General features: G+C 38.6%; 2 protein-coding genes and 1 pseudogene across 2 annotated transcripts in view; 2 read left to right on the forward strand and 1 right to left on the reverse strand.

Annotated features, from left to right (window-relative positions):
* The window catches only part of Trpc5 (transient receptor potential cation channel subfamily C member 5), a 166,329-nt gene that overhangs the window by 24,917 nt on the left and 115,034 nt on the right, over positions 1-26,378 (forward strand). The window contains exon 2 of the mRNA XM_004640020.1: positions 10,796-11,317. Coding sequence (XP_004640077.1) covers positions 10,796-11,317 — 522 coding nt within the window. The remainder of the gene's footprint in view (positions 1-10,795; positions 11,318-26,378) is intronic.
* LOC111812231 lies at positions 712-1,104 on the forward strand (annotated as a pseudogene).
* Trpc5os (TRPC5 opposite strand) lies at positions 19,428-19,772 on the reverse strand. Its single transcript, XM_012516647.1, has one exon. It carries the CDS (start codon positions 19,770-19,772, stop codon positions 19,428-19,430), a length of 345 nt encoding a protein of 114 aa, XP_012372101.1.

Here is a 26,378-nt window from a genome sequence, read left to right on the forward strand (position 1 = left end):
GTTAATTTCTTTCTCATTTTTCCCCATCCTCATCACTTTTTTCTCCCCTTTGGGGAAAAAAACATTTGTAATAAGAAGAATATCATTCAGCATGATTTTGGAGTTGAAGAGAAGGCAAAATTGTTGTGAAACAATAAAATTCAATTTTCATCCTGACCTCAATCTGAATATAAAATCACAGTTATGGGATAATTTGAAAAACAAAAGCAGGTTATGTTATGATCCTCATGCAAATTTAGAGTCAATACATGTCAAAGACTTCACTGAAATCATTAATTAACAAGAGAACCAATAAGCCAAGTGTCAGCAGACTTTGATCTGCAAGCCAATTTTGCATTATCACCTGTTTTTGTAAGTAAATTTTATTGAAGTGCACTTGTGCCCATTCATTTACATACTTTCTGTAACTAGTTTTGAGTTAAAATGGCAGAGTTGTGTGGTCTGTGGAACCTAAAATATCATGCAGCCTTCAACAGAAAACTGTTGCTGTAGATAATCAGGAATGCTGGAATAAATTCACAGATGAATGCAAATAGTAGGTTATCTGCAAGGCAATAAACATTTCATTGGACCAGATAAGACAAATTTGCATTCTAATGTATAGAGTTGTGGTGCACTGATGCACCTGTTGGTGCTGTGCCCTGCTGGCCATGGCCTGCTCTGCAAATGGGCTCTGGGGCTGAGCACCCCTCTCCCTACCGCTCTTGCCCGCGCTGAGGCTCGCTAGGGGTTGACGCCGAGGTCTCCACTGCTGCAGGCAGCATGGTAGCCATCCCCTCCAGCGACTCACTTGTGACCACCCACGACTACTACCTGCATCAACTGAGATCCACGTCCAGCAATAGCTCCTGTGGAAGTGCCAAGTACTCCAGGGAGGCTGTCCCCCACCACCCGGGTCTCCCCAAGGCCGACCCAGGTCACTGGTGGACTAACTCCTTTGGGAAGTCTAGTGCCCCGTCCATGGCCACAGTTTTGGAGTCCCCAGAGCACCTAGAATCACCCTGGACTTCCAGCAGCGTGGTCACTAGTGGCCTGGCTTCAGAAGCCACAAAAAAGCAGCTGCTGAGCCAGTCCAGCCAGGCCAACACTAAGCTCTCCTCCTGACCTGGCTGTGTCACCAGCTGCAAGGCCGGAGCTCTGCCTACCGACCCACCCTGTGGACTTGTAGGCTGCAGGGAGCAGGCACAGCAGAATGCCGGTCCCAGGAGAAGGCTAGAGACCTCTGCTCTCTGGGCTTCACTGAGCTCTCCTGACTCTCCTCACCAGCAGAAAATAAACTGCAAGCAGCCACAAAAAATAATGTATAGAGTTGTGAACTCAATAATTAAAAGCATTTTTAATACAGAAAATATACTAGGCAGGACTTTCCTCTTTTCTTTTTTGCACAATTCTAAGTCCTTTCTCTCTCTCTCTCTCTCTCTCTCTCTCTCTCTCTCTCTCTCTCTCTCTCTTTTATTTTTTATCCTTTTGTCTTTTTTGAGATAGGGTCTGGCAACGCAGTTCAGGCTGGCTTTGAGATCACTTTGTAGCCCGGGTCTTGAACTTGCAGTGATCTTCCTGCTTCAGCCTCCTAAGTGCTGGAATTATATGCATGCACCACAACGCCAGGCTCCTAGTTTTTCTTAATAGGTGCTAGGAGAAAGTGATTTACAAAGCCTCCCCTAGTAGTAGAGTTTACTCTCTAATAATATATTAGGAACAAGCTCTACAGTCATCTTTAAGACCTAGAAAAATCCTTCAGTTTACATAAGACCCCACCAGTCTACTTCTTAAAATCTCCTATTTCAGCTGAATCCAAGATGTTTTTTTTTTTTTTTTTTCCTAAGTGTCACTGGAGAAAAAACATATTCCCTTGGCCAGGGGCAGTTTCAAATAATTAGCAGTTAACAACTTGGTGAGTATTATTTTTCTTCAGAGATTAACTGATCAGTCGTAGAATTACCCAAAAGCCCACAAACCTAGGTGGAAACCTGATAAAATTTAATGAACCTAATCTACACAGAATTAAGAGCAACCCGTAGACAGCAGTACTGGTTAAGCCCATAAAGAAGGTTGCATGATAACATTAAGTTAACAAACAGAAAAGTTAAAGACAGCTCTGTGTTATCCTGTATTAAATTAGATAAATCTTTAAAACACGAATGAGAGATGGCAAGGATGCTCTTAAGGCTTTCCATGCTACAGTTGTTTCTAGGATATAGTGAACAAAAAACACTGTTGTGCTTGGAGTGTGCTTTCATTTAAGATACTTCCACAATGTATTTGTAGTTATAATGAGGGATAACCTAGTAGCTTCTAAACCCTATGTGGAGAATACACACAAAATCTCACTTCATCTTCATAATTCTTCCACCTGCTATCTTTGCTGTTTTAGAGACACAAGAAAGCAAGTAAATGGCAAAGCCCAAACGTATGCCTAAATTGCACTGTAGGAAAGGGCTCCTCAGCATAGTATGAGCACAGGCCCTGTTCTCCCCACCAGTGATTGTCAACTGATTCACTCATTGTCCAAAGTGCTTTGATTACCATGGATCTGAGATCATGGCTGTCCTCTCTAGTCTTAGGTGCATAATTACCATGTTTGACTTTGGTGTGCATTTGAACAACCCAACCCATATCCTGGCCTGTCAGCTCCTTGGCTTCTCCATCTCCCTTGAGCTCCCTGTTCACTCTTCTTCAGCCCACTGTGCTCATGTCCAAGCCAGAGCTTGTCATCATTCAGCACTGCTCCACTGTGGACAACATGCATTCCAGTATCCCACTTCTGCCTCGTCTCATTCTATCTGCTCTTCAACTTCAGAAAGACCAATCCTTTCATGCCTCCATTTTGTTTCAGGTTTCCACCCCTTGCCTACCAGATCAGAGACTCATACTAAATCATCTGCAGTACTTATCATCTACATTTTCTCATCCCAAGTGCAACCTCAAACCTGGATCAATCCAACAACCTGAATGCTCCATCCTTGCATGTAGACTATCAAAACTGCTAACTGGGAGAAAAGTCACATGTTTTCATATATGGCTGCAATTACTTTTTTTTTTTTTTTTTTGCGGAACTGGGGATTAAAGTCAGGCCCTTATGCTTGCCAGGGAAGTGCTTATCCCACTGAGCCATCTCCCCTGCCCCATGCCATTACAAATTTATAGGCTGTAATTTGCCTAAGACTTTAGCACTCCTGGTCATTATTTTCATTTTCCTTTAGTGAATATCTTATAGAGATTTCACATTTAATGACCAAGTCTAATTCCTATGGGTAGTCCATTGGCTAAATTGTTTGCTAAGTAAGGAACTGTATTTAATATGCACATTACAACATTTAGAACAAAGAAATGGTCAAAAAAACCTCTAATTTGATAGCTTTGTCTTTATTTGCGTAACTGTTATTTTTTTAAAGAGTAAAAAATGGTGATAGAAAAAACAGCATTAGAAATGATACAAAATTTCACTAAACAAAGGAATTCAGCAATGGTTGCTGTATTACATGATGCTACCTTCAAATTAGTTGTTCAGGTTAACAGATAGAAACATGCAAGATTTGTTTAAAGAAAAAACAAAACAATAACAAAAACTTGTAAGAAACTGAAAGGAAGAAAACAATAAGAATAAAAAGAAAAAATTAAGCATTAACTGCCCCTTTCAAAAGACCAGCATAAATTGACATTATAATTATCCAACCTATTCTGCATATTTTTTGCACAATTCTTACATGCAGTACTGTAATGTATAACAAAAACTACATACTGTACTATACAGTGCAATCAGCAAAAATTACCCTACTGTATAAACAATGTATATAGTAAAAAAAAAAAAAGATATTGAGGGTTTCTTTGTGTTTTTTGTTTTGCAGTACCAGGGACTGAACTCAGAACCTTGTGCTTGCCAGAGAGGCAATTATTCTACTGAGCTATTTCCTCAGCCCTGATATTGAGGTTTTATAAACAAAATGTACAGAACTATACAAAAAAACATGGTTTGTAAGTCCAAACAGCATGTCTTAGTCATAAATCCAAGATTGTTAGGTCATTAAATGAGGAATATCTGTGGTTACTTTCCTGTTACTTGGACAAAATACCTGGCATGTGCAACTTAAGGGAAAAGAAATTTGTTGGGGTTCTCAGTTTGCATGTGTTGAGTCCATGGTTAGGCAGCTCCAAGGCAAAAAAAATGTATGGTAGAATGGCCTGGCAGAGAAAAGCTGTTCAGGCCATGGTGGCCAGAAATCAGAGAATGAGAAAAAGAGAAGCTGGGGACAAAAATACTCCCTTCCAGGTCCACCTTCAGTGACCTACTTTATCTGACCAAGGCCCACACCCTAACAGCACATTCAGCTATGAAATCAGTAGTAGATTAACCCAGGGATAAGAATAGCAAATCCATGGTCCAATCACATTCCAAACACATGAGACCTTGGGGGACATTTTTTTTTATTATTATTTTTTTTTTTTTTTTTTTTGCGGAACCGGGGATTGAACTCAGATCCTTGCATTTGCCCGTCAAGCGCTTATCCTACTGAGCCATCTCACTGGCCCCTTGGGGGACATTTTAGATACAAACCATAGTATTCAGCCTCTTCTGTCTTTCCCCTAAGCAAATCTCTCATAAATTTAACTTTTGCCATGCACCTTACCACCTCCTTTCTCCTTCACTTTTAACGTGAATCTCACTTCCATGAGAAAACATTTTTAGATGGGAAGTACTTCAATTTCCAGGACTCACCAATGATACACTTAGCTGTAGGTCCACTCAACTCACCTTTTTTGTCCAGTCTCTGAGGATAAGGCATCCTTCTAGATTAAGATCAAGCTCCCCCAATTCCACCTTCACTCTTGATCTCACCTCCTCATTGCGTCAGACACCCTGAGCCACCCATGAGCCCCATGCTTCCTTTATCCACAACCTCTCTTCTCCTCTGTGGTTCCTCCTCCCAAACTAACCAAAGTACCCAAGCTGCGGCTTCCCCTCTTTCCCTTTTATAGCCATATTTCTTACCCGAGTCATGTGGTATTCAGCCACAAACTCAAAGATCCAGAGTTTTTGCACACTAGGGCAAGGGTGAGGAAGAGCTATGATTCAGCAATCAATAGAATAAGGACAGCGTCCCAATGCAAAGCCCTAGCATTTGAAATCTGGAATGCAGAAGGCTGAGGCTGGCCACTTGAGCACTTAATGCATCAAGAGGCAATTCCTCTGGAAACTGAGACAAGACAAAGTGGTTTGGGTAGCTCAATGGATCCAGATGTGGGGAAAGAGGGGAAGACAGAAGCCAATCCCATTCATTCCTTGGTTTCAGCTACTATTTTTTTTTCTGTATTTTAAGGAAGGGTCTACATGGTGTTCAGAATCTCAGTACTAGATCGGACTTGTAGTGAGTCTACTTGTTTACAGCCTCCCAAGTGCTGGGATTACATACGCATACAAGCCAGTCTCATTTGCCATCTCATTGCGCCCTGGGGCAGGGCCAGCACAGTAGGCATGAGGAATCGAACCCCCAGCCCCTGCGCCTGCTTGTAGGCGCTTCAGCTACTACTATGACTTGAAGATTCTCACGTGTACAGTTTCAGTGCTGCTCTCTCCTATACAATTCACACTGGAATTACATGTTCTCCTCATGTTTTTCATTTATGACTTCAAATTCAACATTTCTCCATCTGAACTTTTAAAATCCTTTATTTTGTTCTTCCTACTAAATTCATTATCTTAATTAGGGACAGCACCATCCAATCTGGGTTGCAATCTAGAAAACAATATCCTTGATTTTTTGCTCCTTCCCTTAATACATCCAATAAGTGCTTTAATTCTGTTTTTGTCCTATACACCTCTGGAACCAGTGTCTAATTTGCCATCTTTGCCACCTCTTCACTTATGTTCCTAGTGTCTCTTAACTAGTTCATCATTCTGAAACTCATTCAACAGGAGACTGGAGCTTGATAACTCCAGCTGGGGACAGTTGGCAGTCAGTTTCTCTTCCCAAGTCTATATTCCACAATGTCATATTGACAGCTCGAAATTGGCACAGAGTGGGTATTTGCATCAGAGAAATCAGCAAACACTACAAGTAAATATCTTTTATTTTCCTCCTGTGGAGAGCTGTTTGTTAAAAATACTTACCAGTAAAAGTACCAATACCTATTGCCTACATTTTTACCAAGCTGACTTTTGCAAGACACTGATTAAACTATGCCACTCTCCTGAATTAAACCTTTCAGTGGCACTCCACAGCCCATAAATAATACCTAAGATTCTTAATGGCATATAAGCCTTTTATCATCTATTCTCTTCCTCATATCCAGCTGCTCCCATCTTTCCTTAATCATAATTCATGCCTAGCACAAAAGGCACCAGGTAGTTGAATCAAGTCAAATTTGTTTCACATATGTACTTTCTTTGACCTATATATTATCTTTAAATCTTTTTTATCTTTAAATCTTTTAAGCTGTAAAAAAAACTTCTAAAACTTTTACTGTAACCTAATTCCATATTTCTGACTTCTTTTGAAATATTACAACATTGGGTCCTCTTTCATGCTTAGTATAACAACAATCTGCAGCAGCTGCTCCCTTTGAGAGGGACTTACATTACTACTTCATCCCATTCATTTGTTCAAATTGGGCATATACAACTACACCTAGTTTCTGTTACCTGTTACCTGATTGACCCCTGTTCAGATTGCACCATAAAGTCCTAAACCATGGCTCCTCATAGAACTTTCTCTCTCTCTCTCTCTCTCTCTCTCTCTCTCTCTCTCTCTCTCTCTCTCTCTCTCTCTCTCTCTCTCTCTCTCTCTCTCTCTCTGCATTGGCTGTCCTCATGATACTGCACACTCCCTGCACAGTCTTCTAAGGCAAAAACAGCAGAATAATGAACAGAAGTGGTAGTAGGCATCTGTGGGCTGTGGACCAAAGTCTCCATGTCAAAGCAATTTAAGTGTGAAAAATGACAGCAGAATCTGTCTCAGAATTTTGATACCTCAGGTTAGTTTAGTAAATATATACAGTCAGTCTGTTAACTCTCCAGTGAATCTTGAAATTTCTACCTTCTCAGCTGGCCAGGGAAGTAACAGTCAGAAGAAATTTCCTCATGTTGACCCAAATTTGGGGAGTTAGGCTTGTAAACAAGAGTCATTGTCTTAATATGAGAATAAACTTACTTTTTACTAAGTGCTGCCTGCTGTCTGTCTAGCATTGAGCTTAATGGTATAGGGGGGAAAAGCAGAACAGGACAGTTCTGCCTTTAGGATAGAACCACCTATCCTGTTAAGGATGCAAGAAAGTAAATATTTGAAATAATTAGAGAATAATGTAAAGTGGCATTGGAAAAGTGATTGTTTTGAATATAACCTAATGTCCACAGTATTGGGGTGGGCATCAAGGGATGGGTGAAAGAAGGGTAGAAGCTATTAAAGAAGACAGATCTTGCAGTGTGCCTTAACTGGCAAATAAATGAGGCAAGACCATTCCCTACAAGGGGTTCTAGAAGGAACTCAGAGAGAGCAGTGAATGAGCTGAGAAATCCTAAGAACACTGACTAAAGGAAAAAAGACAGAGGAGGTCATGACTGATCACTGAAGAGCAGTATTTTAAGCAGATTTCCTTTGTGGTGTTAAGTACTCAGAAAACTAAATGAAGGAACAGAGCTCTCCTTGTTGGACAATGTATGTATACAGCTCTGGAAAGCATTTCACATTCTAGATGTAGATAGCAACCTTTTGGCTCTATGACACAAGTAAAGCTAAGTAACATTCATGGGTATTTCTGCATGTCTTGGACATGTCTGGTGGCATGGACATAAAAGAAAATAAGGAAAGAAGAAAGAAAAGTAGAAAAGGGAAGTGAGAGGAGAGAGAGAGAGAGAGAGAGAGAGAGAGAGAGAGAGAGAGAGAGAGAGAGACAAAGGAAGAGCAGCATGGTAGAGAGCAGACAGTACCTCCAGTCTAACCCAGGAAGCCTAAGCTACAGGGTATCCTTCTCCAATATCTTTAGATGGTGACAGAGATTCAAGAATGCCTCTACCAAAGAAGAGACAGAGTTCTAAGATCTGCATCCTCTTCTTCCTAGGGCAGACTTCCTGTTCACTTGCAATTTCCCCCAATTCTAGGCTTTATGCCGATTGTGTTTATGTTCATTTCCAGGCCCACTCAGACCTAATTCTTCTTTAGCCTGTAGGTTCATTTTAATTTCTGAGATTATTTTTTCCTGTGTCCAATTTACTTTATGAGCCAAGTTGCTCATTTCCTGCTGTTTGGTTTATAGCTGCTCCCTCTAAATGTTTAACAATGTTTATTAGCTCCTCCATTCTAGCAACTGATGACTGATGCATGGCCAGCTTTCAACTATTCAGAGGCTGATGCAACCTCTGAGGGAATGAAACAGGTTCTTGCAAATTCCTTCTCATTTGCTTTTCTCCCACATTCTCTCTTTTCTGGTTACTTCACTTTAGGGAATCCCTCATGCCATGTGAAAGGGAGGCAAAAATGATGGAAAAGAGTAGTTCATCCTTTTGTCAAGTGGCAATAGTGATGAGTTACTTTAAAAGAGGTTTAGAAAGACATTTTGTCTTTTTATGAGAATTTTAATTGTTCATGTTCTGTTCTCCCCAGTTAAAATGAGTATGAGGAAGTGTTTGTTTGTTTGTTTGTTTCTCCTAAAGTGTAATAAGACCAGTATCCTGCTTTCCCACAAGTAGCTCAGCGGCATAAGTGCCTGCCTGGCAAGCACAATGTCCCGAGTTCGATCCCTGGTACCAGAGATGAGAAGCACAGGAGAGGGAGTGGGGAAAGAGATTTATCTATGTATGTAAGCAGGATGGTTTGGACAACTTTACTGTTCATTTCTGCTTGTCTACAGAAAGAAACAGATAACAATTTGTTTTGTCTCCTTTATTCAATTATTTCTGCTTTTTGTCTTCTTAATTTCTTATACATTTCTTTCTTTTTTTCTTTCTTCTTCCAATTTTACATGCATATATCTGGTAATATAAATAACTTGTTGGAAGAAAACACTGTATTACAACAAATACTGTGAAATTCATATTACTTTTTTAAATGAAATTATCACATATTTTTTCTGTTTTAATTCTAATTTGTACTCTCTTTAAAAAATATATAAAAATGAGCAGTATTTCCCAATCTTCTGGAGTCTTACCCAGCTCTTCCCTTATATAAATAAGCGTCCTTATTATTCTGGCATTCCTTGTTCTATAACTCTGCATTTTACTAAAGCTTAGCCTCCTCTGTGTGTCTAATGTGCTATCTCAGTTTTGTTATTGCACTAAAAACGGACTGGGTCCCAAGTGATCTATAATGTAAGTTTGGAATTTTCTTAAAAATTACATTGTTCAGGATCTGTTTTCCCGGAAGGGCTGCTGAATACCTGAGGACCTCTGCACATCTACACAACTTTCACCTACACTTACTGTTTACACTAAACATAACAGACATAGCAACTTTACCAAAGGACATTTAGCTATTATTAACCCATTCATGAGACCAGAACTCCTCATTTACAGAGTGGTTATTCCTGATGAAATCAAATTACTTTTACCTTCCTAGAACCTAGAAGAAGTTGAGTGAATACTGTCTGTCCTTGGTCTTTGATCTTCTGAACTCCTTTATGTAGCACAAACAGTGAATTTCACTATTTGAGAGGCTTCTCTTCAGACTCCAGAGCTTCACTTAGTTATGCAGTCTTTAAGATGGTTGATTGCCTGTTTTTAACCTTCCAAACATATCTTACTGCAACCTTGAAAATTCATTTTGAACTGAACACATACTACTGAATAGATAGATAATTTTATATAATCCAATCTACCCAACTAAACTCCAACAGGTCAGGACACCTCTCACTTTTGTCAGCTCTGTTTTAGCTGTAACTGGGCATCCTGTAGTAACATAATTTAAGAGCCACACTAGGCTCGTACTACCTGGGTTTGCATCTCTACTCTGCTACTGAAACCACTTAACTGGCAATGTCAGAAGTTGTGGACTTGAGCCTTTCACAGCTCAGCATATTAATAAGGCTTTACTTTTTATACCTCGTTTTTATACTTTTCTGCTGGATGGCTAAGAGTAAGATAAAGCAAGACCTGTATAACAAGAAATGTAACTTTTGTATGTGCTGAGTTCAGTCAGTTCCCACTACCATTATGGACTACTGGACTATATTAGATTATTTTGCTGAATTCGCTCACCTACAATATTTAAATGGCAATGGAATATCCATCTCTGACAAAACTAAACAGAAAAAGGGGATACAAATGAAGGATCATTTTGTATCTGTATATACAAAATAGTTAGGATAGATACACAGCTACTTTCTCTTAATTAATAAGAAAGATTTGTACTAATAGTGTTTGGCCAGGATATATCATGTCTGCATCTTGTACTATGAATAACTACTACAAAGACAACCATATGCAATGTTTTAATTATTGCAACTGTTCCACTAATCAGTTTTGAAACTGTCTCATTGCTATTTGTTTCTCAATAAGATTTTTAAAAAACTGAAAAGAAAAAAAGAAAACCACTTAACTTTGGATGTGTCCTTTAACCTCTCCATATCTCAGCTCCTTATATAAAGAAAGTATCTAGCAAGGTTGTCATGCATATTAAATAAGCAAATCCATGTAAAGTGTTTAGAACAATGCCTGGCACACTGTTAAATATTTCACAAAAGCTAGCAATTCCAGTAAGAAGTGACAACAGAATAGAGACTCCCCTTAGTATTTGATGAGCTCTCTGCTCCTCTCTCCAATCCTTAATCATGCACCTCTGTGCTTCTCATTTTTGTGCATATGTAGGTCCCCACACTGATGATGGACACCCAGTTCTCTGAGTTCACACCAGACATCACTCCCATCATGTTGGCTGCCCACACCAACAACTATGAGATCATCAAATTGCTTGTCCAAAAACGAGTCACTATCCCGCGGCCTCACCAGATTCGCTGCAACTGTGTGGAATGTGTGTCCAGTTCAGAGGTAGACAGCCTCCGCCACTCCCGCTCCAGATTGAACATCTATAAGGCTTTAGCAAGCCCATCACTCATTGCCTTATCAAGTGAGGACCCCATCCTAACTGCATTCCGCCTGGGCTGGGAGCTCAAGGAGCTCAGCAAGGTGGAGAACGAGTTCAAGGCCGAATACGAAGAGCTGTCTCAGCAATGCAAGCTCTTTGCCAAAGACCTGCTGGACCAAGCTCGGAGCTCCCGTGAACTGGAGATCATCCTTAACCATAGGGACGACCACAGTGAAGAGCTTGATCCCCAAAAGTACCATGACCTTGCCAAACTGAAAGTGGCAATCAAATACCATCAGAAAGAGGTAAGTTGAGATCATCTCTACTTTCAAGGCAGCTTACAGCCTCCCGTCCCCTGAACAAAAGAGCAAGAATCAGCATTTTTCTACCACTTAGACTTCTAATAGATGAATTGACACGTCTCATAGATATGCTCATTCATCCAAGACCCAGGCTGCCTTTATGTGTTTTCTCTATGAACAGAAAAGTAGCCAACTGATTCTTTGATGGAAAAGCATTCACTCATTTATGGTTAGGATAAAAAGAGGCACTCACCCTGCCTTTGTGGAGCATACAAGTAGTATTGAACACTAAAGAAATGATCACTTTAGCGAATATATGATTGCAAACTCAGGTAAATATCCCAAAGGATAACACATAGCAACAGATTTTACCCTATAGAGAGAGCTATACATAGATGGTGATGAAGGAAATCTCACCATATACATGCTAGTGACTACTGGCCCAAAGGAGTCAGTCCCTGGCAGCCCTTTAACAAGAATACTGATCTATACATTTCAAAGATGGTTTCTCACTCAAGGTTTGTAGTTTTGTACATGGCAGAAGCAACAATCTACTACAGTGCGACTTCCAAACACAGGGTCCACCTTTTTGAGGGAGGCCAGTTCAAGGAGCTCACAGGATAGGATTTGGCTTTCCACTAAACCAGAGTTATCATCCAGTAAGTGCTGTTTCAAGCCATCTTATCAAATGCTTCTGGAGAGAGTTGTAGAAAATCTAATTTCTTGGAATTCGATCTCCAGCACAACATGCTGTGCCAGCCCGGGCACACTGAGCCCACTACCGAGACTGGGCATGGTGGTGCATGTCTGTAATCCCAGGGCTGGGGAGGCTGAAAACAGGAGAATCACTATAAGTCTGAGCTGTGTAGTGAGTCCCTGTACCAAATGCATTTTTTAAAAAAGAAAATCTAATTTCTATCTTTAAGGAAGTTCCATAGTATTGTAGTACCTCAGAAAGAGCAAGGGCTGAGTTGGGGCAACTGAAGATGGAATTCCTACCCACTAGCTGTGTGACCTGAGAAGTCACTCAAATTGCCAGGGTATTAATTTTTCATTTATGAAACAGAGTTAAAAATAATTTTCCCACTTCAAATGGCAATTGTGGGAAATGACAAAAGCTAATATTCAGTGCATGGCATGGGAAATGCTTCAATTTACATTTTCATATCTCTTCCATTCTACCATGAGTCAGAGCCAAACAAGTGGAACTGAGAGGTGCTGGCCAATTCAATGCTAACTACCAGTGCCACCCTTTCATGGATCCTGGATCCAGGCTCTGAAGAAAATCGCATATTATTTTGTGTATGTTCACCTGGAGGGAGGGAGGGAGGGAGGGAGGGAGGGAGAGAGAGAGAGAGAGAGAGAGAGAGAGAGAGAGAAATTTCCCCCTATTGAATCCATTCAAAATGTTCCCCTTTAAGATGCAGAGGTCACATAGTGCCAGAACCAGTGAAAAGGTGACAGTACTGTTTTGTGAGCTTGTCTTTCTGTTGGATGGCACTTGGCAGCACCATTCTTTTTTTTTTTTTTTTTTTCAGTACTGGCGATTGAACTCAGGAACCTGTACTTGCTAGGCAAGCACTTATTCTAATGAGCTATCTCCCCAGACCTCCATTCATGATTTTCGATCACATCTCATTAAGACACTTATGAAAGAGGACTTCAGTACCACTTCTGCAAGTGGCAAGATTATGGGCTATATTTTGAGGTGAGGGGAAGTATTTCGAGGGAAATTAATGCAAGGTTCATATTACAGTAGTAACTTTTTAAACATTCAGCATATATTTTAATCACACATGTATTCCATTAATGATACATATTAATTGCAATGTTTTTTCACTTTACATAAATTGGTAGCATAGTGTGAAAAAGAAATCACAGGTGCTCTTATAAAATGAACTGTTTCCTAAGTGACACACAGTTAATAGGAACAGAAAATTTTTTAAGATATTCAAAAATATGACTACTGCATTTCTCATTAAACTGGATATGAAATTTAACTGCTTTAGGCTTCACCCGTCATCATGAAAACTGAGAAAGCATTTATTTTCAAGATAATCTTCCAACTATTTTATGTAAGAATCTCTTCTGCTCATATAATTTTTCATGTATTTGGTACAGGGTCTACATCTACAGGGTCTACAGGGTCTCACTGCATAGATCAGACTCGTGGTAATCCTCCTATTTTCAGCCTCTGAAGTGCTGGGATTACAGGTGCAAACCACCACACCCAGTCTCAGTCACCCTCTGAGCACGCCTCTGGGGTGGGGCCAGCAAGGCAGGCTGGGGATCGAACCCCAGCTACTGCATCTGCCTAAGCAGGCGTTTTAGTCTGCTGAGCTATCTGGCCTGCTCATATAATCTTCAACCGCCACTTTTAGTTACTGTTCCATTTGGAAACCACCCTGATGACTTTTTCACTCCTATGGGGTTCTGTGGCATATGGACACAGAATCAACCTTGGCTTCTATTTGACTTCACCCCTCATTAACCTGCACATCCTTTTGCTCTTTTAGTCTTTTTACTGTCCTGAAACTATCCCCTTGATTCATTTTTTTTTTCTGATTATGGCTATCATAGAGGATTGTCATGTTACTATGTGGTCATACAATATGCTTCCTAGTCATCATTATACCAACCTGAATGTGTCAAGCAGATGTATTTCTTTTTACCCTCAAAATTATGCATCAGGAAACCCCAAAATTGTTTCCTGGAGCCATCTGATGAATACATTAAAGTGGGAGGAGTCATTCTATTGTGGTAAAATATATCTTTTAAAAAATGTGCTATCTTAATCATGTTTACAGTAGCATTAAATCCATTCATGTTGTGCAACCATCATCACTAGGATTCATTTTTGAAGATGGGTAAGTGTTGGGGTGTCTTCACTACTGAACACACTCAATCAGTTTCATATTTTGCAGAGCACATTACTTTTGTAAAACTGGTAAAGGAGCATGTATTCCCCATTCAAACTTATAGTCATCAGTAATACAAAATTTAATAATACTGAATTTATGAAAAGATCAACAATGTCTGGCTCTTACGTTAATACAAATAACTTCCAAGTAACTTTTGGAAGTAGGAGCTACTTTTACTTTTTGTTAGAAATGTTCTATTAGTTGGTTGGTTTGTATGCATTATACAGATGGAAAAAAAGTTTTAAATGTGTTGGAGAGAAGAGTTCCTGAGAAAACAGAAAGTTCACTTAAGAGGAATTGCTAGATATTTCTGTTCTAGGAAGATAAAGTTATCTACAGAAAACCACAATATTCATCCTACATGATGTAAAAAAAAATAATTGTAATAAGCAGGCCGGGGAGATATGTGCTTCCCTGGCAAGCGCAAGGGCCTGAGTTCAATCCCTGGTTCCACCAAAAAAAAAAAAAGAAGAAGAAGAAAAAAATAAATAAATAATAATTGTAAGAATCTATTTGGGGGGCTGGTGAGATGGCTCAGTGGTCTAAAGCACCTACTTAGAACAAGCTTAGCAAAGCACAGGGACCACAGTTCAATCCCCCAGCCCCATATGCCAGCCAGCCCCGTCCCCGGTGGGCTGAGCTGGCCACACACACACACACACACAAAAAAAAAATAAATTTAAAAAAAAGAATCTATTTGGATCATGGTGGGTTAATAATATTCAGTTACATAAGTCCCTCAAGAAAAGCAATCTTAGTGCTCAGGATATAGCTCAGCACATGCCTGGCAAGTACAAGGTGCTAAGTTCGATTCCCAGTACCAAAAAACCTCACAAAATCAATAGTTTGGGCTAGCCAGATAGTTCAGCAGACTAAAGCAACTGCTTAGGTAGAGTGCAGTGGCAGGGGTTCAACCCTCAGCCTGCTGTGTCGGCCCTGCCTCCAGGGTGCACTGAGACAGCAATTGAGACTGGGCGTGGTGGTGCACGCCTGTAATCCCAGCGCTTGGGAGGCTGAAAACAGGAGAATCATAGTCTGATCTACGTAGTGAGAACCTGTAGACCCTGTACCAAATACATAAAAAAAGAAAAGCAATCATAGCCTTAAAGGGAATATAACTTATAATTCCCTGAGGAGTTTTTTCCTTGTATTTCCTCGCTCTTACTATTAGAATTCAAATTGGCTCCCCCCCAAAAAAACCTCAATTTGATGAAAACTACGCTGAGAATGAAACAAAAGCTGATTTCAAACTATATATAACTTCAACATTACATATAATAAGCTCTAATCTCTTAGAAAATGGGTGTAAAACTAATGGATAATCTTTACATGTCAAATAGACTTTTAAGTGTTCTCATACAGACATTTCTCAGATATCCATGAAAAGTCCCTAATCTGTGTACAGGAGCTGGTTTATTGTCAGACATACCAAAAACCAAAAACTGTCATTTCATTTGTTTCTCTTTACCATTGAAGATAATCAGAAAAATCATCATAACCCTTATTTTTAAAAGGATAAAGAAGTATATTCAGAGGTTTGCTGCAGACCATCTGCCAAGCCAGACGTAGAATATCAGGCTGTGATACAAAATTCTGATTACACTCTACTACCTTCTGTGGAGTGGAGTTACTTTATGTCTGCTTAGTAGCTTCAAAATTCACCACCAAGTAATTTAAGATGACCACAATCTCTTTCCTTTGCCATGAAATTTTATTAGTTAAAATGTCTTAAAATTGAACAATAAATGGTTTCAACCAATGTTTATTAAAGAATTATAAACAATCATAATCTAGTAACCAGAAGTAGTCATTGCACACGAAAAGTTATGCAAACATTTAGGATAAAAAAGATATCATATAGGGTTTGTTCCTAAGCAGGTTTATGAACCAGCCTATTTTTATCTAACATAAGTACAGGAGTGTGTAGCCGAAGTGAATATGGATGAAGGTGTGTGCTATTACCTAAGTGCCATCTACCATCGTATTCCCCTTGGGTTTAACACCTTCAAGCTTGTCTAGAACAATAAGCCCCTCTACCTCTCTCTTCTTCCATTCCATATAACAACTGGCTGTGGCACTAATCTCATCCTGAAAAGGGCTAGTCTGAATACACGACAAGCTTCTCCCTCTCTCTTCTCTTGGAGGAGATTTAGAATTTGATCAGCAGGGTTCAATCAGTGGGCTATGTTACCACTTCTCCCTCAAATAGTGTTTAGATTTGTATCAATGTTTTAATGTTTGCTAAGTTGCATAAGATAAAAATAGGTTGGTTCATGCACCTGATTAGGAACAAATCCTATACAAAGGCTTTCTACCCCAAATGGTTGTATAACTTTTCACAATTTATCAATGTTCGACTTGTTCCTAAAAACATCCCACACATAGTTTTTATTCTTAAGTATTTTTCTAAACTTACTATTATTAATTGTTTCTAATTCTGTTCCAAAAGCAAACATTAATAATACAATCCCTCTCAAGTAGGATTATATCTTAATAATTCTTTAACAATCAAAATAAGTACTGAAGTATGCCTAATCCCAAGGTGCCTGCATTACAGTGCAGTCTTTCCAGGAATCCTGTTGTATAAGAGGCAAGCCAGATCCATATACTATGAGGTTGTAGCATCTTCCTGCTTGGACTCCTAAGGACTGTATTACAGCTTTTTTACAGGCTGGTTCAAGTCTTCTTTCAAGGTCTGGAGTAGTGTTACAGATTTCTCCTGTTGTTATTTTAATGGCCAGCTTGAGTAAGTAGAGTTGCTTAAGTTTTCTCACAACACCCTAGGAGTCTTAACAAGCCCACTGAAATCCACATTCTAGAGTTCTACTTGAACAAAAAGCTACCCTTCAGTAACTAATCATGTTTGAGTAACAGAACATTCTGAAGATCTTTTCAGGCAGATAGTGACTCTTCAGTACCTATCATGCTTAAGAAACAGAACATTCTAGACTTCTACTTAGACAGATAGCTATCCTTCAGTATCTATTGTGTTTGAAGAACAATATGTCTTTTTCCCAGTTAAATTGCTCATTAAATAGAACTTACACCAGACTAATGGTCTCTTTGAGTGTTTCCTGAACTTGTCCAGATATTTTGACACAAATTATAGCTCAATTCCCTAAAATCCAAATTCCCAATGGGGAGTGTCTATCTTCCCTGGCTATCATAAATTTTAATTAAAGGATAGATTCTATCTCTTTAACTTGGGTCATGTCCTTTGTTACTATATTTACTCAATGTAAGAATACTACATTATCACCAAGTGTATGGATGTCCTTGTTTAACTGCTATTGGTGAGATTTGTAAACTATTCTCATTCGGATGGATGGATCGGTTGATCCTTTTAGTTTTCTCACTGTCCTACTTAGGTTACTTTGGCATGATCCTTTTGCAGTGCAAAAATTATATGCCATTTTGAACATAACTGTGTATCTATAGACTGGCCAGTGTAAGGTTTAGTTTGTTCAGTTATTGTAGCAGTAAAGTTTTACAATCTGCTGCTCAATATGGCTTCTAAATTACCCACAGTCATTGTTTGAGGAGACTATTTTGTTTTCCCTACTGGTGCCTTGTTTGCACCTCCCAGACTCTTGGGTCCCCATATATTCTCATCATTATTTCCACACAGCTAGATGTCTTTCATACTAATATGTGAAACAGCTCTATGCGTTCTAATTTTTCTAAAGGATTTATGGTAGCTTTTCTGGATGTAACTAACACTTTTTAAATTTGTTACATCACTTTATCCTGAAAGTCAGTGGCCAAAATGATTCATGTTTCTCCTGCTATTACTCATCCAAGTAAGACCTGGGTACACACACTAGTTCCCCTCATTTATCTTTAAAGTAGCTCATTGTCTATATATGCAGACCTCACTTAATACTAGATTCAACCTCTGCCACGTGGTTGGCCTTGGAGTCATCTATATTAGACTCCACTGCAATTCTTTTGACTGTAATATGCTCTAGGACTCTATACGTCACTGTGGTCTCATTCCTAACAGTGTAGATTGCCTTCTAAATCTCACTTCCTCATAATCTGCATGCACCACATTGTCGATGGTATAGCTTTATATATTTACATAGTTTGTTAGCTATGTTATGAGATTCAGGCCATAATGTCCATGAGTTTTGCCTGAAGGATAGCTATTCTTCCAAATAGAAGTGAAAAGGACGATTTGGCATGAAATTGATATAATCAATGAGTTTCCTTCACATTTGTTCCCTCTCTGGTTTGACATGAGAGTGGCTTCCACTACTGCATTTTCTCCTTCTGGTATATGGAGAATTATCATGACTAAATACCAGACCTTATTTTGTTTACATTCATTACTAATCTTACTCGTTAGTAAAAGAAAGTATTGCTAGGTTGAAGCTGTAGCAGATCCACTGTAACGAGCCTACTATTTATTTTAAATTCAGTTATATGCAAAAAGATATACTCTATCTACTCCCCTTTGCAGACCACCATCTCTAGCACATGCCTTCCACTGATGAACAGTCTTTGTGGAGCTTTGTGTAGGCATTCTACTACTTCTGTTATTTGGTACAATGTTCCGTTTCCATTTGGGGAACGATACTGCAAAGTAGTTGCGATGTAAATCAGCATTTGTAAGAACAGTTTTGCACTGGAATCTCTTACCCACAGCTTTTTCAAAGGTTTCTCTCATAACATTCATCTGACTTTCCGTCTGTAGTTTATTTGGCAGATGTTGTTCTTTCACAAATATCTTCCTTAGTCTGATATAGTTGTCTTATTTGTCAAATGTTCTCTTAAAGATCCAGCAAGGGAAAGTATCCTAAAACTGTCCTGCTAATGTCAAGACAGTCACTGTAGTATCATCAGCGGGTTGTTCCCTTTTTAATTTTTTCATTATAGAACAGTGAAACTGAGTCACATGATGTGAGAGATCACAGGGTTTCATTAGGTTGAAGACATACTTTCTTTGTCATTATTTGGCCTATCATAAGGAATCTTAACAGAAGAGCAGAAGTAAAGGAACAGCCATATTGCTAAAGTCAGAGCTTTCTGAATAACAAAGAAAATACCAGCATTTACTGGAAGGAAAACAAATCTTACTTGCTGTATAAATTTCAACAATAAAAATGTGTAACTAATGTCTAGAAAACTCAGAATATGTTTGAAACAGAGAACTGAGTAGTTCTCACATGTTGGTGGTAGAAATTTGGGACTTACTCCTCTCTAAAATTATTGCTGATATCAGGGAATAAATCCTCATTTATATCACCTGCATCTAACAAAGCTTGATCTATATCAAGGACTAGTTCTTCATCTTCTCTTAGTGAAAGTATTGATTCTAAGTCAGAGAAATTGGCAAGATCTGGTAGCGAGACTTCATCTGGAGGATCTGGAGGAGGTGCATTGGCTTCTGCCTGTTCGGCTCCATTATTCTCTTGTAAAGGAGGAATTCGCTGCTCTTGTGAAATAAAGCGTAAAATTTCTTCAGCAATTCTTATTAACTGGGCCACACAATCAATAAGTCCACCAACTAGTACAGGCACTGGCACAGGGTCCATGCTTCTATTCTCTCAGATAAAATACTACTAAAGGCTGCAGCAAATGAGCTCTTGATGACTATAGATCCTGTGGGACCAACAATGGTTCTTTGGCTGTTTTAAATGAGAAGTGAGTGATGTAAATATGATGGTGATCAAATATAGCAGCAGGCCAGTGATACTACAGAACTTTTTGATGATGTTGATTAACTTCTCACAAAATACAAAAATAGTGTTCTTGTTTATTATAGTAGCAAACTGCTGTTATAATGACCATCAGACAGACTGTCAAAGCCAAGAGAAAACAGCAAAGCTGACCTAATAACAAAACAGAGAAAAGCAATGATTAGCATCCTTGAGCTTTTACTGATCCTACAGCTCCTAGCTATAGGATACCCCTATCAAGAGTGGTCCACCAGATTAAAAGGGAATCTGTAGGTATTTTTTCTCACTTTTTGATGTATTTTGATGATCTATCACCTCTCTTCCCTTTGAACTTCTCATGGTCTTTATCTCTCATTAAGGACTCTGAGAACAAAGTGAACACAGGCAGTATGGTAAATGAAAGTCTCACATGTTGTGTCTTTGTCCAAACTTTGAACAACTGAAGTTATAAAATTAGTGCTTTTTTTGTTTTCAATTTAGTTCCCATTTTCCATATCTAGAGGTTAGTTCTTCCAGCTTTGTCTAAGGTCATAATGTACTATTTCCATCTGCATGTCTGGTGGGCTCTGCATATGAACTTCTTTAAGAAAATATTGTTTTAAAATCTAAGGATCAGCCCAGTATAAGCTACCTGCCCCATTTGTCTGCCTTAACCTTTAAATGGATTCATTCCCCTAAAAGTGGATTCACTGAAGATATAAAGAGTTATTAATAACTTAACATAGCGCACACTGTCTACTCACTTTTTTGTATGATTCATGGTCCTTTTACTGTCTCACATACCTTCCTACTACATTTATGTCCATATACCCTGAGGTTTCACATGTCCTTTCTATGACCTTAAATTGAACTGACAAGAGAGCTAGCTCAGTTGCAACCCAAGGCTTGATGGCCTACATTCATTTGGGAGGAGGCAGATGTTCTCCTCCCTCATTCAAATGGGTAATTTTGTCTTTCCAGTCTAATAAGCTGATTCATGTCCTACATGAATTGCTAAAATCTTTTCATTAATTTATTTTCACATCTCCCTTCACCATTTTATCCAGAAATAGTCTAGTCTATTATTTTCCATTCATTAGATTATATATCTCTAGTTCATAACTAATCAGTGTGACTATATACCTTTGGCCATTTTTTTCTTCAGCATACCTACCTATTAAATTTCTGAGTTGCTATGCTATAAACTGGGCTGCCTGATGTTCTCTGACTTCAGTTAGGCTTTTCTTAGTGGAGAATTTTAGAAAGTAACGATCTAACTCACTCTTTTAGGTTACCTTCGTCCTATTATTGCCTAGTTTTCAGCTGTTTTGACCACAGGGAGGTCCAGTAATCCAGAGGCTTCAGCTCCAGCTATCTGTACTACCTAAATGTTTACTGGAGTACAGCAAGTCAACAGCCAGTTAGTGTGTGACTTAAACATGGAGCTGCCTGGTCCCATCCCACTGGACCTATTTTAATTCACTCAGTTATGTAGTATCTCCAGTTAGAGTATGTTCTCTCAGATCACTCTGTTTGGGGGCCCAAAATCCTACCACTTCCCACTATGTTTACTGGCATTTTTGTGTTATAGCACTTGAAACCAGGTCATATATTCTTGTATTTTGTTTTCTGTTTCCTACCCTACTATGATTATTTATATGGACAAAAGTGTGTCATAAGATTAAAAACTTGTTTGGCTTTCCATTGTGTCTCTAGAGAAGCATGATGGGCATGTGGTAGGTAATCCATGCCCTTGAATGAAGAGAAAAAAAGGAAGGAAGAACAATTTTGATTTTTTGGTTTTTGTGGGTTTTTTCTGCAACAGTCTTGCTCTGTAATTCAGGCTAGCCTTGAACTCACTATGTAGCCTTGGAATCATGGCAATCCCCCTGCCTCAAACTCCTGAATCTAGGATTGCAGGCACGTGCCTCCATGCCTAGCTGAGAACAGGAACAATTTTTAGCACATTCACCCAGTAAACATAATAAAGCTTCAACCATATGTGGCAGCAGCAGTGTGCAAAAAAGTGAACTAACATCAAAAAAATGTAGCTGATAAAAATGAAGAGGCAGAAAATGAGAAAAATGGGCCAGGGAGATATCTTAGTTGAATAAGCACTTGCCTGGCAAGTGCAAGGTCCTGAGTTCAATTCCCAGTACCACGAAGAAAAAAAAAAAGAAAATGAAAAAAATATTAACAAAAGATATACAGTATCTAAGAAATTGCAGTCAGACTATGTAAAGACCTCTACAATTAATAAAAATGCAAACAATCCAATTTTTAAATGGGCAAAATCTATAAACAATAATTTAAAAGATGAACAGGTAATACACTAAAATTAGACTAACAACACTAAATGTTGACAAAGGTACAGAACATCCAGGATTTTCACACGCTGCTGTTAAGAGTATAAATGCCTAAGAATTACTATTTATTCTGTAAAGCCAGAATAAACGTATCTGAGTCTTGAAAACTCTCTTCCTAGATATTTACCCAAGAGAAATGAAAGTTCACCAGAAAACTTTGCAAGAATAATTATAATGTCTTTATGTATAATACCCAAAAATGCAGAAAAAAGACCGAGAGGACAATAAAAACAAGCTGTGGTGTATTGATTCACTGGTGACACTAATCACCAATAATAATGGTACTACTTATAGGAACAAATACATAGAAGAATATATTTTATTTTGGAGGGGAGAGGGTACTGGGGATCGAACTATGGACCTTGTGCTTGCCACACAGGAACTTATGATGCTGAGCTATATCCCCAGCCCCAGAAGAATATTGAAAACGTTGAATTTAATGAAAAAAGCTAGCCTCATAAGAACACATACCATATGTTTCCATTTAGATACAACTGTAGAAAATGCAAAATAATCTATGGTGGAAAAATATCAGAATGAAGTTTGCATCTAGGTAATGAGGACTGATTGAGAATGGGTGTAAGGGAACTTTCTTTTTTTCCCATAATTTTATTGAGAAACAAATAGCAATGAGACAGTTTCAAACCAAATTGGTACAACAATTTCAATAATTAACACGTTGCATACATTCTTCCTAGTGGTTAATTGCTGTACAAGATGCAGGCATGATATCCTATTTACAAACACCATTAGAACAAATCACTCTATTAGTTAAGGGAATGTAACTATGTATCTATTCTAACCACTTTGAATACACAGATACAAAATGGACATTCATTTGTATACCCTTTTTTTAAGTTCTGTTATTTGAATATTATAGGTGTGTAAACTCAGCAAAATATTCTAAGAGAGTCCAGTAGCCCATAATAGTATTGGGTCTTCCGCTTCACTGGCAATGTCAGAAATTGTTGACCTGAGTCCCCTACAGCATAGGTCCTGCTTTACCTTGGTCTTAACCATACAGCAGAAAAGTATAAAAACGAAATATAAGAAGTAAAGTCATGCTGTAAGGGAACTTTCAAGAGTGACAGTAGTAATATTTAAATTGGATTCTCAGTTATAAAGAGCTATTCATTTGTCAAAACTCTCTTAAAATGTGTACATTTCACTCTATGCACATTTTAATATCCTCAAAAGTAAGCAAACATAAGCCACAGCCTCAAAAACTGTGCATCAGATGAGGCAATGTGTCCTAATTTTCTAATAAATATATTTATGGATGAACTATGGTGTCCCACAATGAGAATTCCATTTTTATATATTGCTACATTTAATCTTCACAATGACATAACTCTGTGAAGTTGTGGGTGGGAAGACTGAGGATCAGGGGGATTAAGTAACTTTCCCAAGTTCCGTGGTCACGTAAAGATGCAGAGCTGGAGGTCAGCTTATGTCTACCCTCCAATGCCCTAGGTCAGAGGATACAAAGTGAAGTGTGAGGATCGTCCGCAAATGGGCTATAAAGGAGCAGCACCTACACTGCGTTCTCCTAACCAGGAAAAGGACTGAGAGTGTTAACCACATTGATGGCACTACGAATTCTAAGTTGAGTGTTACTAACGCAGAGGGATGGAGAGCTGCAGCAGGCCCCTGGGGAATCCCTGCCATCTGTACCAGGGAGGTTCAGGGATGTGTCCACCACCTGCCCTCTCCTGACCTACAAATGGCCCTAAACACTCCGAAACTCCTCACCTGTGATAGAGCCAAGATGGATGAGAAGGTCAAGGCTGTGCCTATACGATGGTATCTGTTCTTCTGCTTTCAAATAGGATGGGAACACTTCTGCCCAATTAATCCCCCTAAAAAAAGATAAATTGCATAATTAATAGGTTTAAGGGTATCATCAAGATGTGGAACAAGACATAATGTACCAAAATTTCAGAGATCAAACAGCCCTTTCTTTTTAAATTTTGGCTTTTTTATTTTAATCTTTATTTTATTAGCACATATTGGTAGTGCATGAAAGTTTCCTTCATCTTGGGGAGTAGGTACATGTGCATAGCACACCTTGTTTCATTTTTCATTCCCCTTCCCTTCCATTTCCCTCCATCATCTCTAAATCTCCATTCCCTGTTTATATTTTCTTATTATCCTTAACTCACATTTATAACATACCATGTGGATATTTGGGGATGCATCTTTTGTAAATTGGAAGGGTTCCAGGATACTGAGGGTGAGGGGATAGGGAAAGGGGAAGAAGTAAGAATTAAAGTATGCCATGTACAGGTGCTGAAGAGCCCTTTCTACCTGAGCTGAGAGTTACAGGCAAGTCTTCTTCCTTATAGCATTTGCTAATTCTGAGCACAGGCTGAAGATGAAACTTGGCCCTAAGGTAAAGGGAGTCCACTGAGGAAAAGGAGAAATCAGCATGTATTTGCTAGTTGCAGGAAGTTACCATAAATGGGACTGAACATTGAGAAAGCCACCTGGGTTTTCTTACCTGAAACTAGTTAGCTTCAGGGTGGTAACTGGATGGAAGAGAGAGTGAAATCTCTCACAATCTTCTCAAACTTAGAGCCAACTTCTCACTAGAAAAAAAAAAAAACATACTGTGGAAACACACCACCAGCATCCACTTCAAAGAGTCACCTAGATTTCAAAGTTAGAGGGACCCAGAGAAGTTTAATGAATCCATAAGATCAAAACCACTTTCAAAGGTGTCTTTAGATAAAGTGATTCTAATACTTATAAAGATACAAAAAGGGCTTAATATAACTCAACATATTGAAGAATAAAACTGACAGATATATAGTAACATCAGATCAAGAATAAGTCACAGAAAGAGAAACACTACCTATTTTGTCTCATATATGGAGCTTAAAAAGTCAAGCTGAATGTATAACTGATTACTAGAGACTGAAAAGGTAATCAGGAGAAAAGATAAAGGGAGATCAGATAATGGCACCAAAGCACAGAAAGAACGTGTTCTGGTGTTCCATGCCACAGTGAGATCATAACAGGTGATAATAACTTCTTATCATGTAGAACTAGAAGAGACAAATTCAAAGCTTCAAACATAAATGAAAGGAGAGCGCCCCCCCAAAACAAAAAGTAAAAAAAAAGGCCAGGAAGATGGCTCAGTAGAATAAGTACCTGCCTGGCAAGCATAAGGGCCTGAGTTCAATCCCCGGTTCCACCCAAAAAAAAAAAAAAAAAAAAGGAGAGGGAAATGTTAATTACTTTGATCAGTGCGCATGCTATGCATATGTTCAAATAGCACATGGTATCCCATTAATATGCACAATTATTATGTTATTTGAAAACACAAAATTTTTTAAAGATACTAAGCTAACTTTATAGCTATGAAAATTAAGACAGCATAGTAGTGGCAGAAAGACAGACAAATCAATGAAACCATGACCCTTACTTCACAATGAATACAGTAATAATACTAATTTGAAATACAAAAGAAAAATTAAAAATCAATTAAAAGATAAAATAATAAAGTGTCTATCTAGGTTAAATCACAAGAGAAAATCTTCATGACCTCAGGTAGGTAAAGACTTTTTTACAGGACACAAAGAGCTTTAACTATGAAAGAAAAGATTAATAAGCTGAATTTCATTAAATTAAGAACTTCACACTTAGACTAACTTTTTTTTTTTGCAGTACCAGGGATTGAACTCAGGACCTTGTGCTTGCCAGGCAAGCTCTTATTCTACTGAGCTATCTCCCTGGCCCCATAGAAAGACAACTTGAGAGAAAAGTTCAATGACAAGATAAAGACAAAATGCAGTATATATCCAACCAAGGACTTACATCCACTCTATACACATCTAACAAAGGAGTTAGATGCACTCTATACACACAGTTTTCAGATGCTATAAATCAGTAAGAAAAATACAATGTGGTTTTAAGAATAGGACAAAAGAATTCAACTGACACTTCACAGAAGAAATTATGCAAATGGCCAAGAAGCACTTGAATAGTTGTTCATCATTATTTCTCATCAGGAAAATGCTAATTAATGCCACAATGACATCTGCAAAAGTCCACCAGAATAGCTAAAATTGAAAAGACTGATATCCACCATTAAAAATCTGGAGCTACAGGAATT

This window comes from Octodon degus, unplaced genomic scaffold (genome assembly GCF_000260255.1).
Source record: "Octodon degus isolate 3935 unplaced genomic scaffold, OctDeg1.0 scaffold00117, whole genome shotgun sequence".
Classification (NCBI taxonomy): domain Eukaryota; kingdom Metazoa; phylum Chordata; class Mammalia; order Rodentia; family Octodontidae; genus Octodon; species Octodon degus.